The sequence below is a fragment of the Phoenix dactylifera genome, chromosome 2, assembly GCF_051530095.1.
Source record: "Phoenix dactylifera cultivar Ajwa chromosome 2, Ajwa_hap1_PhDact_Kaust_v1.1, whole genome shotgun sequence".
In the NCBI taxonomy this organism is placed as follows: Eukaryota; Viridiplantae; Streptophyta; class Magnoliopsida; order Arecales; family Arecaceae; genus Phoenix; species Phoenix dactylifera.
The window spans coordinates 24,004,631-24,019,455 of NC_143191.1; the positions used below are offsets into that span (position 1 = coordinate 24,004,631).

The following is a 14,825-nucleotide window of genomic DNA, read 5'->3' on the forward strand; positions in this document are numbered from 1 at the left end:
GAGGTGGGATAGGGAGAAGACACCCAAGCCTATGATAGGGTCGGATGATTGCATGGATGTGCCACGGATCTGAACCGAAAAGAGATGTGAGTGGTAGTGGGCTAAGTTCTATTCCGAAAAGAGATTCCTGGTTATCAGACATGTTACTAGTCATTCATATGTATTTTCCTATAATTTATTTGACAATTCTATTTTGTAGTTGCAAAATATGTGGAATATATTAGGGGTATTTTTGATATAATATGACTATTTCTATTTATATAGGAAAAGAGATGTGAGTCGAATGCCTCTTCCTATAATTTAATTGAGAATTCTATTTCATAGTTGCAAAATATATGGAATATATTAAGGGTAGTTTTGGTATTATATGGCTAGTTATCTTGTATTTTTATCGCATACCAAATAGATTATTCATGGATAACCGGAAATCTTTAATCAGTGGAACATAGTATATTAAATATAGTGATTTTAGATCATTGAAGATCATATTGCCCCTGGGATGAGGCTCGCTAGTGATCTAAGACCAGTGTAATGATTCCATTTAGGCCACCAAACACTCTCTTTAGGATTTGAACCTAGGTAATGGCATTATCACTCTATTTTCCAAGAGAGATTTAAACTAATCTACAAGGGCTCTTCTCACACCTCTCTCACATGAAATAATCGGCACTATTGATGGCCCCGGTCCTTCTAAGTCACACTATGGTGTTGAGAAGCGGCTAGATCCATATTTACAAGCAGCGATCTTGTTCAGAAGTCCGGAAAATCCTCCAATCTCGAGACAACATCAAGTTTTTCCAAGGCTTCACATACATTTTGTGGGATTCGTATGATTTAACATTAGCAAGTGGAATGGCAAGCCTACCATTAGACATGGCGCCATCGTTTCTTGACCGCACAATCCATAACCATAACCAATCAATGATTGGGTCAACGGATTCGGGTATCAAAAAGGCAATCTGAGCCTCCACTTTATTTTCCTCCTTGCTCCGTGGAGAACATTAAATTTGACCCTACAATAGAACATACACCAAGTCCTCAAATAGTAACGAGGAGATTACTTTTAATGAACCCAACAAATCCAGATGCTTCTCTCTTCTGGCTAGCCTGGGTTAGGATCGCATCTTTCATGAAAAAGGATAATTGATCTTTTTCTGCAACGTCAACTTTTTTTTTTTTTTTTTTGGGTACACCGGCAGCTCATACTAATCTCGCGGGAGCATTGCCTATTGAGTCAAAGGACAAAATACTCTACAGTGGTGAAGGGACAGATATGCAACGAGTTTAGAAAACCTCTCCAGAATGATGTGCAGCAAAGGAGGCGACTCAGTTAGTAGTTTTGTTCGTTTCTCGGAATACATGGCCAGTCTGGAAGGCGTCACACCTCTGCATCAACCGTCGGACGTCCTGTAGAAGCAGATGGTCGAAGACATTTCGGCCCCTTATGTAGAATCCACTCAACCACCTTCACTGAGTCCTCCTCCAGGATGATGCATCGGGCTTCCAGAACTTGCATTGTATAGGAAACACCCTCCCATGCGGCCCTGTAATATCAACTAGTGGACTGCATTTTGCACAGATCTTAAATCACTTTAATTTTTTTTCTTCGGTTGCTGCGCAGATCTCAAAGTGGTTATTGTGCGAATCATTCTTTCCTGCGAAAGAAATAACCTGGCCCACAAGAGACTAATTAACATCTAAAGTTATTTTCCGAAAAAAAAAACAAAACCGTGGGTGCTGAACATTGGCCAGCTGAAGCTTGACGAAGCCGAGTTACATGACTCAAAGACGCGTCCTCTGCGTCTTTCCATCTCTTTCCCCTTCCATTGGCTGGGTTACGGTCATCTCCAGATGGAAGTGCTGGTTTGGTCTCATCACTTCCTCCAATAATCCTTCATCCACGTAACGTTTCATGCTTATCCGAAAGGACCGAAGCTCTCCATTATACATTTATACTTAATATCAGGAAGGCATTATCGTATGCTGATATCAAAAAGGCATTATCTTATGCTAATAGCAAGAAGGCATTATCTTATGCTGATAGCAAGAAGGCATTATCTTATACCGATATCACAAAGGTATCATTGGAACCTGACGACCCATTTGCTATTACTCTTGTATCCTTCTTTTGTTTTAAAAATTCAAGGGAAAACAAAAATTTAACTAGACTTTATAAAAATTTTCAAGCTTTTGGTAGAAAAGAATTATTGCTGAAGTCAAGATAAAAGTAAAAATTGGCAGAATTTTTGTACAATTGCTATCTTTAATGTCAATCTTTATATGGTACTTTACTAATTTGAAGAAAAATGAAAAAAATAAAAATAAAGATAATACTGAATAAACCTTAAATTACTAAATTATTGGCAACATGAGATGAAATGACTTCAAAAATCTCTAATTATCTAAGAATGAAGCTCTTTGTACTTAATAAAGATTATTTATCTTAATAATGATTACTTATGTGTCAGTATAGTCATGTCTGTTTTCTCAATATTTTAAGAGAAAAATCAAATCCACCTTTCTACCTTATATACATCCACATGTCGTAGGTTAACTCTAATCGAAATCAAATCCCCACCCTCTAAATGGCATGGGTGATGCCATTGGAGCAAGATCTCAAAGGTTAATTTATTAACATTTTGTTGATATTTTTTTATTGAAAGTTGTAAATTGGGTAATATTAAGACTGGCATACGTTGTAAATCTATTCATAATAATTTAACTTTCGAATATCATGATTTTTAATGTGGTAGAAATTGTAATTTTGTTCCATTTATTTGTTCGAAATCTAAGATATGTTGGCATTTCACCTCCTATCAGCATTAAGTTTTAATGGTTAATTATTGGAAGGAAAACGGGGAGTTTGAGTCCATCAGGAGAAAGCCTTAGCATAAGTCGTAATCTAATTCAACTTGAAAACTTAAGCCATTAAGTTTTGGATCCAATCATCTATGCCAATCTATCTATCTCCTACTAATTATTCCATGCAGAACTAAACCTCACATGTGATTGACATTCTCTCTCTTCATGTGTGAACCAACTTCAACTCTTCCCGAGTCCAATCCGCCACTCCCAATCAAACTCTGTGCCAAATCATTTTTATTAGTGCACCACGTATTTGAGCTCCATTAAGAAGTCCACTATTTAAGAGCCACACTTCATCATACTATGTTACTATTCAACCCCAAGAGTCACCCACTTTCCAAGAGCTATATTTTACTGCACCTGTGCAGGAGTACACTTTTTCAAGAACTATACCTGAGCTTATACTCAAATCTAACACTTTGCTCCATCGAGTCCACATATCAAATTAGCTCGGTACATTGCTGCCACCATGACTCAGCTCTCTTGGCCTGCATACAATTATCATCCTTCATAAGAGCCATAAATTTCAACGCTTTTATAGCTCCAAAAGTCGCTTAATGTCATCAACCATCGATTTTAATACCACTTGTCCGAAGAAAACTGAGACTTTAAGTCCAACCAAAATAAGACCTTGATGTAGAAGTAAGAATCCAATAATTAAAAGCTTAAGTCATTAAGTTTTGGTCCCAATTACTATATGAATTCATCTATCTTTCACTAATTGTTGTATGGAAAACTAAATTTCACACATGATCCTCAACAAATTGATTTACATGACAATAATCAAATACTCAAGTTAAAAGTTATTAGGCGCAACTAGGTATATATCACATTTGGATCTAGTAATTTACTTGTGTTGAATCCTCTTCCTCATTTCCCTTTTAAAGTAAAACAAATCCTCACATGCATGAAATTTAGCAAAACTCAATTACTATAATGGAAGATGCTAAAATAAAGTTAAAAACCAAGGTTTTTTTATTTTAGAAAAGGTTTTTTTGGGGATGGGGGGTGGGGTCGGGCTACATGCATGGGTGACACTAATCCATATTTTTTTTATGCCATTTTTTTCAAAGAAAAATTCAATTAGAACATAGTTTAAAATGATCATTCTGTCCATTGGAAAGGCAAAAAAAAAATCTATCTTCAAATGTTATTTTTTTACATCTCTTTATTTTCAATAAATTATAACACTTTTTTTTGGAAACGAATCAACTCGCGGAAAAAGAGGAAGAAAGCTGTCTCCAATACGTGGGTCCTACAGATAACACTGACAAACTTTTTCGAGGAAAAATAACTAAATCTATAAACAGATTCCACTAAAAATCTAGCTCAGCTGGTCCAATCTTCTAGAAGGAGCTCATCTGAAATCTAGCTCGGGAGGCACGGGACTGTGGCTCCAATCTTCTGGATGCTGAAGGCCAGAAGGCCAGAAGGCCGGAAGACCGTGTATTTTTTTTGACCTACCGCGAATGATATAGATGGGTCTTCCACTTGGTATTTTCTTCGTTTAATTATGAGTGGGTCCTAAGCTTTTGCAGTAGCCTTTTCAGCTGGACACGTCACCAGGCCTTTCAGAATCTTTCAACTTGTGGTGCTGGCAGGTTTCTATAGCTCCTTTTCAACTTGTCTTCTAGAAGGCTTCTTCTCTCTGTGGTGTCGTGTGGAATTGGCCTGCGATGTATATGGCCGAGGATGCGGCCATGAGCCGAACATCACCTCTTACCTCATGGTTTCTGGAACGTAGTCTTCATAGCTTTCAAAGGAATTTGGCTGGATTCCGTCTAGTCCAAAGAATGGAAGAGAGTTGTTTGGTTTCTCCGCTGCAATCCAAGTGGATCTTCTCCTCCTCTCCCTATCTTGCTTCTAGAGACTTGCTATGGTCCTCAGGAAGAGGGATTAATAAGTAAGAAAAGAATTAAATATCGACTGTAGTTTTAAAAATCTAAAAGTCCAAACCCGAACTTGAAAGTTAGCTGAATCAAATTGGTTGAAGAACTATCTAGCAAATATCGAACATCAAGACTTTATTGTACATATATACAATTTATAATTTTATAATAAAAAATAAAAATTGAGATATCGATGTCTTTTTGATGTATTATCAACTATTATTTGCATGTTCGCATCGAGCACTATAAGAGGTGCTGAGGGTATCCTCCCAATATGTGCCATATGATGAAAATTAGATATATTGGACTTGCAGGGATGGATGAGAATATTGGTAATAATGGAATTTTGGGATAAGTGTGGAATGGAAGTCCTAATACCTTTATATGCCATTTGTATTTTTATATTTTTAAGCTAAATATACCAAAAACATGCTCCAATAACTTGCTTCGAATGAAAATTTTCAAAAAAGGTATTGAAATGAATGATAGTTAGTGTTTAAGACTCAATCAAATAAATAACTCAGATTGAGTTTTGAGTAACCCGATGAGTCAGCCAGTTAAGACTGATATGAAACCTACTCAAGCAAAATCTTCTATTGAGTCGGCTTGAAAGTTTGCTGAGTTAAGTGACTCGGTTGAGTTTTGAGTCGACTGAACAGGTTTTTAAGCTACGATATCAACAATCCTTTGCAATGTGCTTTGTTATGTTATTCTAATTGTTAATTCTGATTTCAGTGTTGCTGTGGTGCTTTTAAGTTTCCCTGGAGATACATAATCTAGGCCACAAATTCAAGAATCAAGGATCTTAAATGAATGACTGGGTAATCGATAGTACAAGTCACCAGAATTCGATTTTTTTTTCTAACAAAACAATGTCCATGGGCTCATGGCACCACCATAAATTACACTCTACCGGCATCTTCAATAGCACACATGGTCAGGCCTTGCTCTTCTAGCATTACAATGTGACTACTGCTGTGATGATTCCAAACCTCAATATGTCTGCAGGTTGTGAAGGTTAATTTGATAAGCCTGTGTTATGGAGCATAAGGATATAAACTAACTGGGGGCATTTCAGTAAGAGTTTGACATCAGTAACCCTACAAAATGCTAGTTGATTGACTGTCATGTTCCTCGTAATAAAGTCATTCCCTATGGTGAATTTTGGAGCTTGGCAAAGGCAAACTAATGCTTAACACTCCTTGTTTGCTTAACACCATGCTTAACTTTCTATGCAATATCTTTTGAGGGAATCCCATATGCAATATTTAGTGTTACTTGTACTTAATTTCGTGGGGAAACTAAAAGAAGGAAAACATATATGCTTCTTCCATCGTTCCATGTACGATTCAACTATTTTACTTGTCTAATTTAAAATCAGGCGAAACGTAGCTTAATTAGGTTATAACCAGAACCGTTTCAATCATTTTAGCACAACTTCTTTTTTTTTAAAAAAAAAGCTGCATATGCATGAACAAAAACGTGACAACCTGGAGTTTTTGGTTGCTACCTTTCTTGGCTGAAAAGGATCTCTTTTTGACTATATCAGATGGATTTTCCGATGAATTATAATTATTAATCTGTCAATAAATTTTGTTAACAGGTACTTCCATCATGCGATTATTTCATTATTAGATTAAAAGGCTCAAAATGCCAAAATCTTTTAACTTCTTTGCTGTCTATTTTTGTTTTTTCAAAGATTTGTTCGACTAAATGTCACTTTCCTCATACCTTGGAACCACATTGAGTTTTTTATCAACACTGTTTTGTTTGGAGAGGAGAAAATGTTGCACCAGCTTGATGTAATTTCCATGGGTTTGTTTTGTTGGCAGCGGTTCAGAGGATAATGAGATCATCCAAAAGCTTGTAAAGATATTTTTACACACAAACAAAACTTAATGTTGTGAAGTTTATGTAAATATTGGTCTTGTGAATCCATTCCATCTGCACTCATGGATTGGTTACGCTGACTGCAGAGAAGAAATTTCATGTTGTCCATTTAGGTCAAGACAGGGTTCTATTCTCAATTTTCAGAGATAGGAAGAAATTAGTTTACAAACCCAAATGGACCTTCAAATTCTTGTCAAAGTCCAAGTTTAAAGCCACCTTGAATCTGGCCAAGTCTCACCCCATCTTGGTGCCAGCCAAGAAGTCCAGCTTCTGAGCTTCTACTTAAAAACCAGATACGATCAAATTTACTCAGAGGTTCTTGAAACATTATAATTTATGTTCGATGTCGAACAAATAGTATATAGGTATTAGAACTGATCATGGACCGGGTCTCGGGTCTAAACTCTGTTTATTTTTAATCAGGTTTTAGGCTTGGCCTATTTAAAAATTAACCTTTTTTTGCACCCAAGCTGGGCCCGTGATTAGCTCTAATGGCTGTGCCATGACAAACCAGATGTAAATTGAAGACCTACCATATTAAATTCAAGCTTTAAACTTGTGCTTGTTGCTTAATAATTTGTTAATTGATATTTTTTGCAGCTCCATTGCTCAGAGTTGGATTGTGCTGCTCTCGTTCCGTTTTACCAGCTTATTGGATTGTTAGAGCACCATCCATCTATCTCCAATGGAACCATTCTTGATCAACTTGGCCTTCTACTGCATTGACACAAACCATAGTTTTCAGTTCCATAGAATCTCTGGGTCTCAGACCCGGAACCAGAGCCCTTCATAAACTCCTTCAAGAACTTCAGAAACTACTTTAGAAGCCAAGGTTTAACAAATAATCTGGTTTCTAATGAAAACCGATACCCCCCCCATATATTTCATAAAAACAATGATCTGGAGATTTGACAAGCTTTCTCAAGCCTTGAGAATTTGAACCCCTCCATCCCTACAATCTAAACATGTCAATTGTGCGCTTATAAAATTGAAATCTGCAAAGGAATTACTTTGCTGGAAAGTGTTTCGAGATACTGAAGCACCATTGGATTATCCTACCTTAAGTTATGTTTGAAAAATTCAGTAGAATTGAACTAGATTTTCTACAGAAATTAGGCCTCTTGGCCTACCCGGCTCATATTCTTCTAAAGGCGCCTTGTCCTAATCTTTAGCCTAAATCCTATTTGCGGGCTTGTTGGCCTGCAGGAAGAAAAAAAAAAAAAAACTTCTATGGGTCTTTTTTTTTTCTCTCAGAGGATTTGGGCTGAAGTGGTATTGGATTGATATGGGCTTACTCAAAAAGACTGTCCACTCCATGAATCCAATGGAGAATCTAGGCCAATCCTACTGAATTTCGCAAATAGGCCCAAGCAATTATCTTGCAAGGGCTGCTGGATTTGATTTAGTTGGAGCGGTATCATCCCACTTAATGGACATACGATTGTTTAACATCTTGTTTTATGACTTTTAGGAATACCAAATCTCCAAGGACTATATTCTCTGAATTATCCATCCTTTCTCTTTCTTAGCTGCATCACCCTCGCAACTAAAAAATTAATATGCTTCAACATTTTCTCTTCCATAGTTTCATAGGGCAATGTCCATATGGCCCTTTAAAGGCTCAAATGATGGGCATTGGCTGTGCAAGTTAGTTGTATCAAATATAAGCTGGCTTGCTCAAACCACCATGGTGTGGAGATCTAATTATTGACCGAGTGACCTGCCGGTTTCGAGTTCAATACAGATCTTATTAGGTCTAACCACATGGGCAATAACAGATAAAATGATGAACCCATTTCATGGATGGACCTGTGAAATTCCGATCCAAAATGGGTTCTATCATAGTATACATGTCTTTCTGAGTACATTTTTTGAAAAGAATTCTTGGTATAGAATATAATCAAACCACATTTAAGAAGAAGAACTACGAACTCCAACAAATGATAAAATGCATGATTATGATCAAGGCTGAGAGGTGGGCAGCTATATGAATCAATGATCAAGTGCATCACTATGATTTAGGCCATTGAAGTGCACTAGAATACTTGGGTATAGCATACAATCGAACAACATGGCAACAAAAGGCTGTAAGTCGAACAAATGATAAAAAGGCACATAACTATGATCTAGACCCATTCAACAAGCTACTAATTTTATATTAGATAATTTCTAAATACACATTATCATAGATTATATATGCAATACTATGTTTTGAGTTGAGATGTTTCGAGTTAGACTGGCTTAAAATGAACTCAAAAAAGTTAAAATTTTGATCCATGTATACAACTATTCAATTTTGGACCCAAATCCTGAATTGTTGGGTTGGAACTATGTTGATTTCGACCCTCTTTGCACCATCCAGAGGAGTTGGTGTGACATAACAAAAATCCATCAAATAATACAATATGCCAAGGTGCTTGGCAACAAAAAAAATTGTGCCTAGCCGGCGTTCCGTCCCTAGCAATTAAGAATAATAGAGCAACGATAATACATGGCTCTATAGTTGCAAAGTGGAGTGCTGACGACAACTGAGAGCATATATAATGAAGCCTCCCTAAAAGATCCCCATGACAGCCCTTCATGGATGCCTAACTTTTGGACTCACCCTGACGACTTGGCATCTTTTCCTATATATAATTAGGCTAATATGCCATTCCAAACTATAATCTAATGTAGCTGATCACAGCCTAATGGGACATTAGTGATAAGACCTTTATGCGCAAGAATTTCATGCATGCATCTATTCTTTGCCTTGTTATAATTAGCTTCTTTTCCTTTTGTGAGACTGTTGTTGTCCTCATCAGTTTATTTATTCTGACCATGGTGGGATGGAGGTTCTGATGCTCAATATCTTTAGGTGGGAGAGGTTAGGTTGTCCCCCATGGATTTAGACAAGAATAATCTTTACTCGCATCTGTTTCAGTGCTTTCTGGTTTAGGTGAGAATGATTACGCCTCGACAGCCTTACCACCTTTCAGAGTATCTAGGAGTAGATATATCTTTGGAAAAAGCTAACAAGGAGATATGATAGTAAATTACTTGGCTCAGCGAATCACTCATGGTCAGCAACTCTTCAGAATTGCCCGGGTAATCTAATTTTATTTTTCAGGACAAAGCCATTGAGCTAATAGGACATTAGTGATAAGACCTTTATGAGCAAGAATTCCATGCATGCATCTATTCTTTGCCTTCTTATAATTAGCTTCTTTTCCTCTTGTGAGACTCTCGTCCTCATCACTTTATTTATTCTTACCATGGAGGGAAGGAGGTTCTGATGCTCAATATCTTTAGGTGGGTGAGGTTGGGTTGTCACCCATGGATTTGGACAAGAAGAATCTTCACTTACATCTGTTTCAGAGCTTTCTGGTTTAGGTGAGAATGATCGTCTCGACAGCCTTACCACCTTTCAGAGTATCTAGGAGTAGATATATCTTTGGAATAAGCTAACAAGGAGACATGATAACAAATTAATTGGCTCAGCGAATCCCTCATGGTGTCAGCAACTTTTCAGAATTGCCCAGGTAATCTAATTTTATTTTTCAGGACAAAGCCATTGAGATTTTTTAAAAAAATTAGTTTCTTACAAATTTCAGATTTGGTTAACCCTAGTCAGATATCATTCCTAGTCATGTCACAACAATAGATATGACCCCAAAAAAAAATAATAATAACGCTGTCCAGTATCGCTAGACTACAGGAAAATAGGTCTTTCCCGGCGTTTTTTATAGGTTTTGCTAACGCTTATAAACGATGGTAAAAACCCCGCCGACGCTAACCAAAGCATCGTAAAAGCGTCGGCGATATCAGAGTGGGAAAAATTTCAGCAAAAGTATAGCTTTACCAATGCTAACAAAAGCGTCGGCGTATCCTGTTTTTCCGACGCAAAAAAGCGTCGGCATAAACTAGAACTTGGGCGTGGCGGATAGATGCGGGATTTTTTCTTACGGTTATATCAAGTTTTTACTGACGCTTTATTGCGTCGCTTAAAGATTTTTACCGATGCTTTTGGAGCGTCGGCGAAAGCGTGCTAGCAGTGGGGTTTTTAACGACGCTTTAATACATGGGGAGTGGATTTTGTAAAGAAATTTTTTTTTGAAAAAATAAATACATATTAAGAAACATATTATAACAATATAAACCTGCATTACACTTACATCAAAACAAACATTCAGATCATTCAAAAAATTCATATTGTCATATATGATGAAATTTACATAATAAGTTTAGAATTACAATGTATTTTGAAAAATATAAGAAAGATACATATAAAACTCCTTAGATAACAGTCTCAAAAATATCAGGGACCAGATTCAGTACCATCATCATCTCTACGAGCTGTTGAAGTATTAGAAATCTACACAAAAAAAGAGAAACTTTAGAAGTTAAGAATATGAAAATCATTAACTCATCAAAATAAGCGATAATTATGTACAGTCATCAAATATATATAGTTATTTACCTGAGGAGGGAGAAATCGCTGCAACATAGATGAAATATGCTCAAGCTGAGACAGCAAACTTTGCTGGTTCTGCTTCAGCTCTGCCAACTCTGCCTGATGGCGATCCTTCATATCTTCAATTGTTGTCCGAAGTCTACTAACTTCTGCATTGCTACTACCTTCTCCAGCATTTCTTGTATACATTCCCACTGCAGACAACTGAGTGGGGGTAACTCCAACGCCATAATCCCTCACTCGACCATAACGCTCTAGGCCCAATAATTCGGCGAGCACCTGAGCTTCAACATGACTGATCGCGTCGGATGATGATGACTCCCTGACACGCTCTGAAATAAGAGTTGTTGCCCTGTCCTATATCTCTCAAAAGAAAAAGTCATATTAATGTATGGCAATAATAGAACTAATAATAATATCGTTGAAAGATTCAAAGATGAATACATACAACTATATCTCTTGCCTCCTTCCGAACAAAACTACCATCTCGGTGGGTGTGAGTTATCTTATAAAATTCCACCTTACCCGGCTTCCTCCCATTATCATCCATCTACAACAAAAAATATATTGACAAGCTAGTTATCATGATACATGCTATATGATAGAACAGTTTAAAATAGTTTCAAAGAGTTTCAAAAAAACTTACAAATTCAGCTCTACGCCTAGCATAACTCATCGAGCTTGAAGTATGAGGAACAGTCTGAGAGGCTCGTGCAGCTCTACCAATGTTGAAATATATCTTTCCAAAAAAAGAATAAACAATATAATATATTTAATGTATAAATTTGTAATCTATATTATTAGTAAATACAATCTAAGGTATTGAAAAATATACACAACCTGAGCTTTCTCTGAAAACCAGTAGTGGACAAGCTCCCTCCATTGATGAGGGATTACATCAAGAGGACAAACACGGGCCACCTCCTCTTTAGTCATGCCCACGTGCTTCCAGTCCGCCTTTAGCTTCGCCTTATATTCTTTCCATTTGCGGTTGACGGACTTCAGCACCTAATCATGGCTATTTACAGGAAGGACAAACTTTTTCTACACCAAAGTCAAGAATGTTATAACAATGATAAATCAAAAAATAAAATTGTGATAGTAACCAAATTCAATTCTTTACCTCAATAACTTTAAGAAGCTCAACCTTATATGAAGGAAGCATTTCATTCCATTTCGTATAGTTGAGCGGACACAACTGACCCTTCCGCGCAACTGATCCCAGAAAAGTCGATAAAATGCTTGCAGCCCTCTTGATAGGCTGCCCCAGTTCATTGCATTGGACGACGATCTTCTCATCCTCACGTAGGCTCCACACCTGTGCTCGAGTGGGTCCTCGTGTCCTCCTCACTCTCCCCAGTCCATCTATAAAAATAAAATAAAATATCCATGGATTGTAAGAAAAATTAATATAAAAAATGTAAATCAAATTACCCTGGATGTGCACGTCATCCATGTCTGGACAATCAACAGGTGGCACGTGCTCAGACTGAGACTCGTGCTGCTAGAGCTCGTCGGGCTGCTGGGATCGTAGGGACTGATCGGAAGAAGATCCCACGGTGTGTGCTGAAACTCAACATCTCTGAATCGTTTTCCTCGCGGCATGTTGCTACCTAGTATGCACAAAAAGAAGCAATATTAGTTAAATAATAAATACCGAGTATTTAAAGGATTAAAGTTTCATACTGTACCTTCTAAGGAATTGAGACATCGTATGCGGTTCCATCAATTCGTGGAAATCATACGGAGCGCTGAGGTGCTTCTTTTTAACTAATGCATTTATAGTTCACATTCTATCCAAATCAGGTTATATACAAAGCTTTCTGATATATAGAAAAAAAAATGCTCTTAATTTGGAATTCTTTTAGATCTGCCTGATAAGTTTTTTAAAACTCTGAGCCAACACAACTGGTAAAGCATTCATTGAGCTGGGATGTGAAGGAGATGAAAAAACATAATCCATGCATTTCATAAGTTGTAGTTTTCTATAATAACAAAACATAACTAACTTGCTTTTGGCTTCTTATCATCTTTCAAGCATATGGCATGTAAGAATCTTGGAAAGGCCGGTAAACAATGACTAGATTAGGTATTGGGTTTGCACTACGGGAGAAGTGTGTATTGGATTTGCACTACTCTGTTCAGTAGTAGGAGCCTAGCTACTGATTCCCTTCTCTAATACACAACAGTATATAATTTTCAAGAATAGAATTTTGTTCACATTTTTCAAGAATAGCATAAATATCTTTTCTTTACCCTATAAGCACGAGGTGCATCTTTGTAATGAACAAATGGCAAGTGAGGGTTTTATGATTAAGTAATCTGGTGTTCATGTGAATATGTTTTAAACAGTAGCTTATGTTATGATTTTTGTCATTACGCTCATAATTCATGCTTCAAAGATAAATGAGTTCCTTTCACAAAAAGCTTGCTTCCTTCTATCTCATGTTATGATGTTTGTTGTTAGGCCCATGATTCATGCTTCAAAGATAAATGAGTTCCCATCACAAAAAGCTTGCCTCTTTCTATCCCACTATAGAACTAAGTTGATAGACACCTTTGGAGAATCTGCTCTCAGGCTGTTCCCCTCATTAGCATGTCTGCTACTTAACTCTTCCAGACAAATCACATAGGGCAACCACTTAGAAAGCAATATCACACATTTAAAGGCATAGAAACTAACTTTGAAAGCTGTACCTTCAACTATGGCTAACTTGATGTTTCAATCAAATTCCACCATAAGACTGCATCAGAATGGCCCCTAGCAAGGAGAATGTCTTCCTTGAAATTAATGGCACGAATTTGCTCAACGTTTTTTACAAATGGGATGGGAGAAGAAAAGTCAAATATGGGCATGATGAATCAACTAATATACTACAACTGTTTTAGCAAAAAATATATTAAAATTCAGAAAATTTATTCAATGATGCAAAAGGAAACTATAACAGAAAGTTGAACATAAAATTGCAAATCATTAATTAGCTTCTTCAAAAAGTCATATTGATTTCCTCATCAATCTCTCCTTTTCATACAAGTCTTAACCCAAGCTTGCGTGAAAAGCACAAAATCAACATAGACCTGACCAAATTGATACTTTTGAAAACATATAGCCAAAGTTACTTGATCCACTAGGTGCGTACTGGGTGCTGCTAAGGAAAGCTTTTCATTTCGAGCTTTTTATGAACGAGTTTTTTATGAGATATAACAGCTATTAGATATTTTTTATTTTTCCAGTATCCCTTTTCACAAGCATTATGCTATTAAAATAATAATTTTCCACTTTTAGCTGTTGCCATTATTCTTAACTCACATATGCACAAGAAACATCCCATGTTTGTAATCATAATTCTTCTGGCTTTTGCTACTAGATTCATCAAATCACATGCTTAATTTATTTTTGGCCAAATATGAAATTGTATATTAAAAGTAACTATATCATCTTTTAATGTTACCAAAGTACAATAGTGCATCACTCATATTATCACTACTTGTATAATCGGTTTTTTCCTCTTCATGTGACAATTGGTTTATAAAAATCTTAGGATTTTTAAATTGTCAAATAGACATTATTTACTTTGAAAGGCACAATTTGTTGAACATATTTCATGGTTGCTACATTATAGTACCCAATACACCCTTCTCTGATGGTAAAATTTACTATCATGTATGAAGGATGAATGGAATGTTGATGTAAAGTAAGATTGATTTATGAGGAGATTTTCACATGC

At 36.6% G+C, this 14,825-nt stretch overlaps 1 protein-coding gene across 2 annotated transcripts; it reads right to left on the reverse strand.

Moving 5' to 3' along the window:
* Positions 1 to 10,785: 10,785 nt before the first annotated feature.
* On the reverse strand, positions 10,786 to 14,825 carry LOC149768256 (uncharacterized). Of its 2 annotated transcripts, XM_089928834.1 has the most exons (7): positions 12,532 to 14,825; positions 12,221 to 12,462; positions 11,938 to 12,141; positions 11,744 to 11,836; positions 11,546 to 11,647; positions 11,104 to 11,454; positions 10,786 to 10,998 (listed from the first exon to the last, which is right to left on the reverse strand). In XM_089928834.1, exons 3-7 carry the CDS (start codon positions 12,031 to 12,033, stop codon positions 10,942 to 10,944), a joined length of 699 nt encoding a protein of 232 aa, XP_089784960.1. In that variant the 5' UTR covers positions 12,034 to 12,141; positions 12,221 to 12,462; positions 12,532 to 14,825; the 3' UTR covers positions 10,786 to 10,941. The 2 variants fall into 2 exon arrangements, with proteins under 2 accessions (XP_089784960.1, XP_089784959.1); XM_089928833.1 differs by having other exon boundaries at positions 12,221 to 14,825.

What these genes read in the sequence shown, in the direction of transcription:
- LOC149768256 (XM_089928834.1), bottom strand. Translation starts at nt 12,033, where the DNA reads ATGACTAAAGAGGAGGTGGCCCGTGTTTGTCCTCTTGATGTAATCCCT. An exon ending in GGTTTTCAGAGAAAGCTCAG is followed by an intron (nt 11,837 to 11,937) that starts GTTGTGTATATT and finishes TTTTTTGGAAAG; the next exon opens with ATATATTTCAACATTGGTAG. An exon ending in AGGAGGCAAGAGATATAGTT is followed by an intron (nt 11,455 to 11,545) that starts GTATGTATTCAT and finishes TGAGAGATATAG; the next exon opens with GACAGGGCAACAACTCTTAT.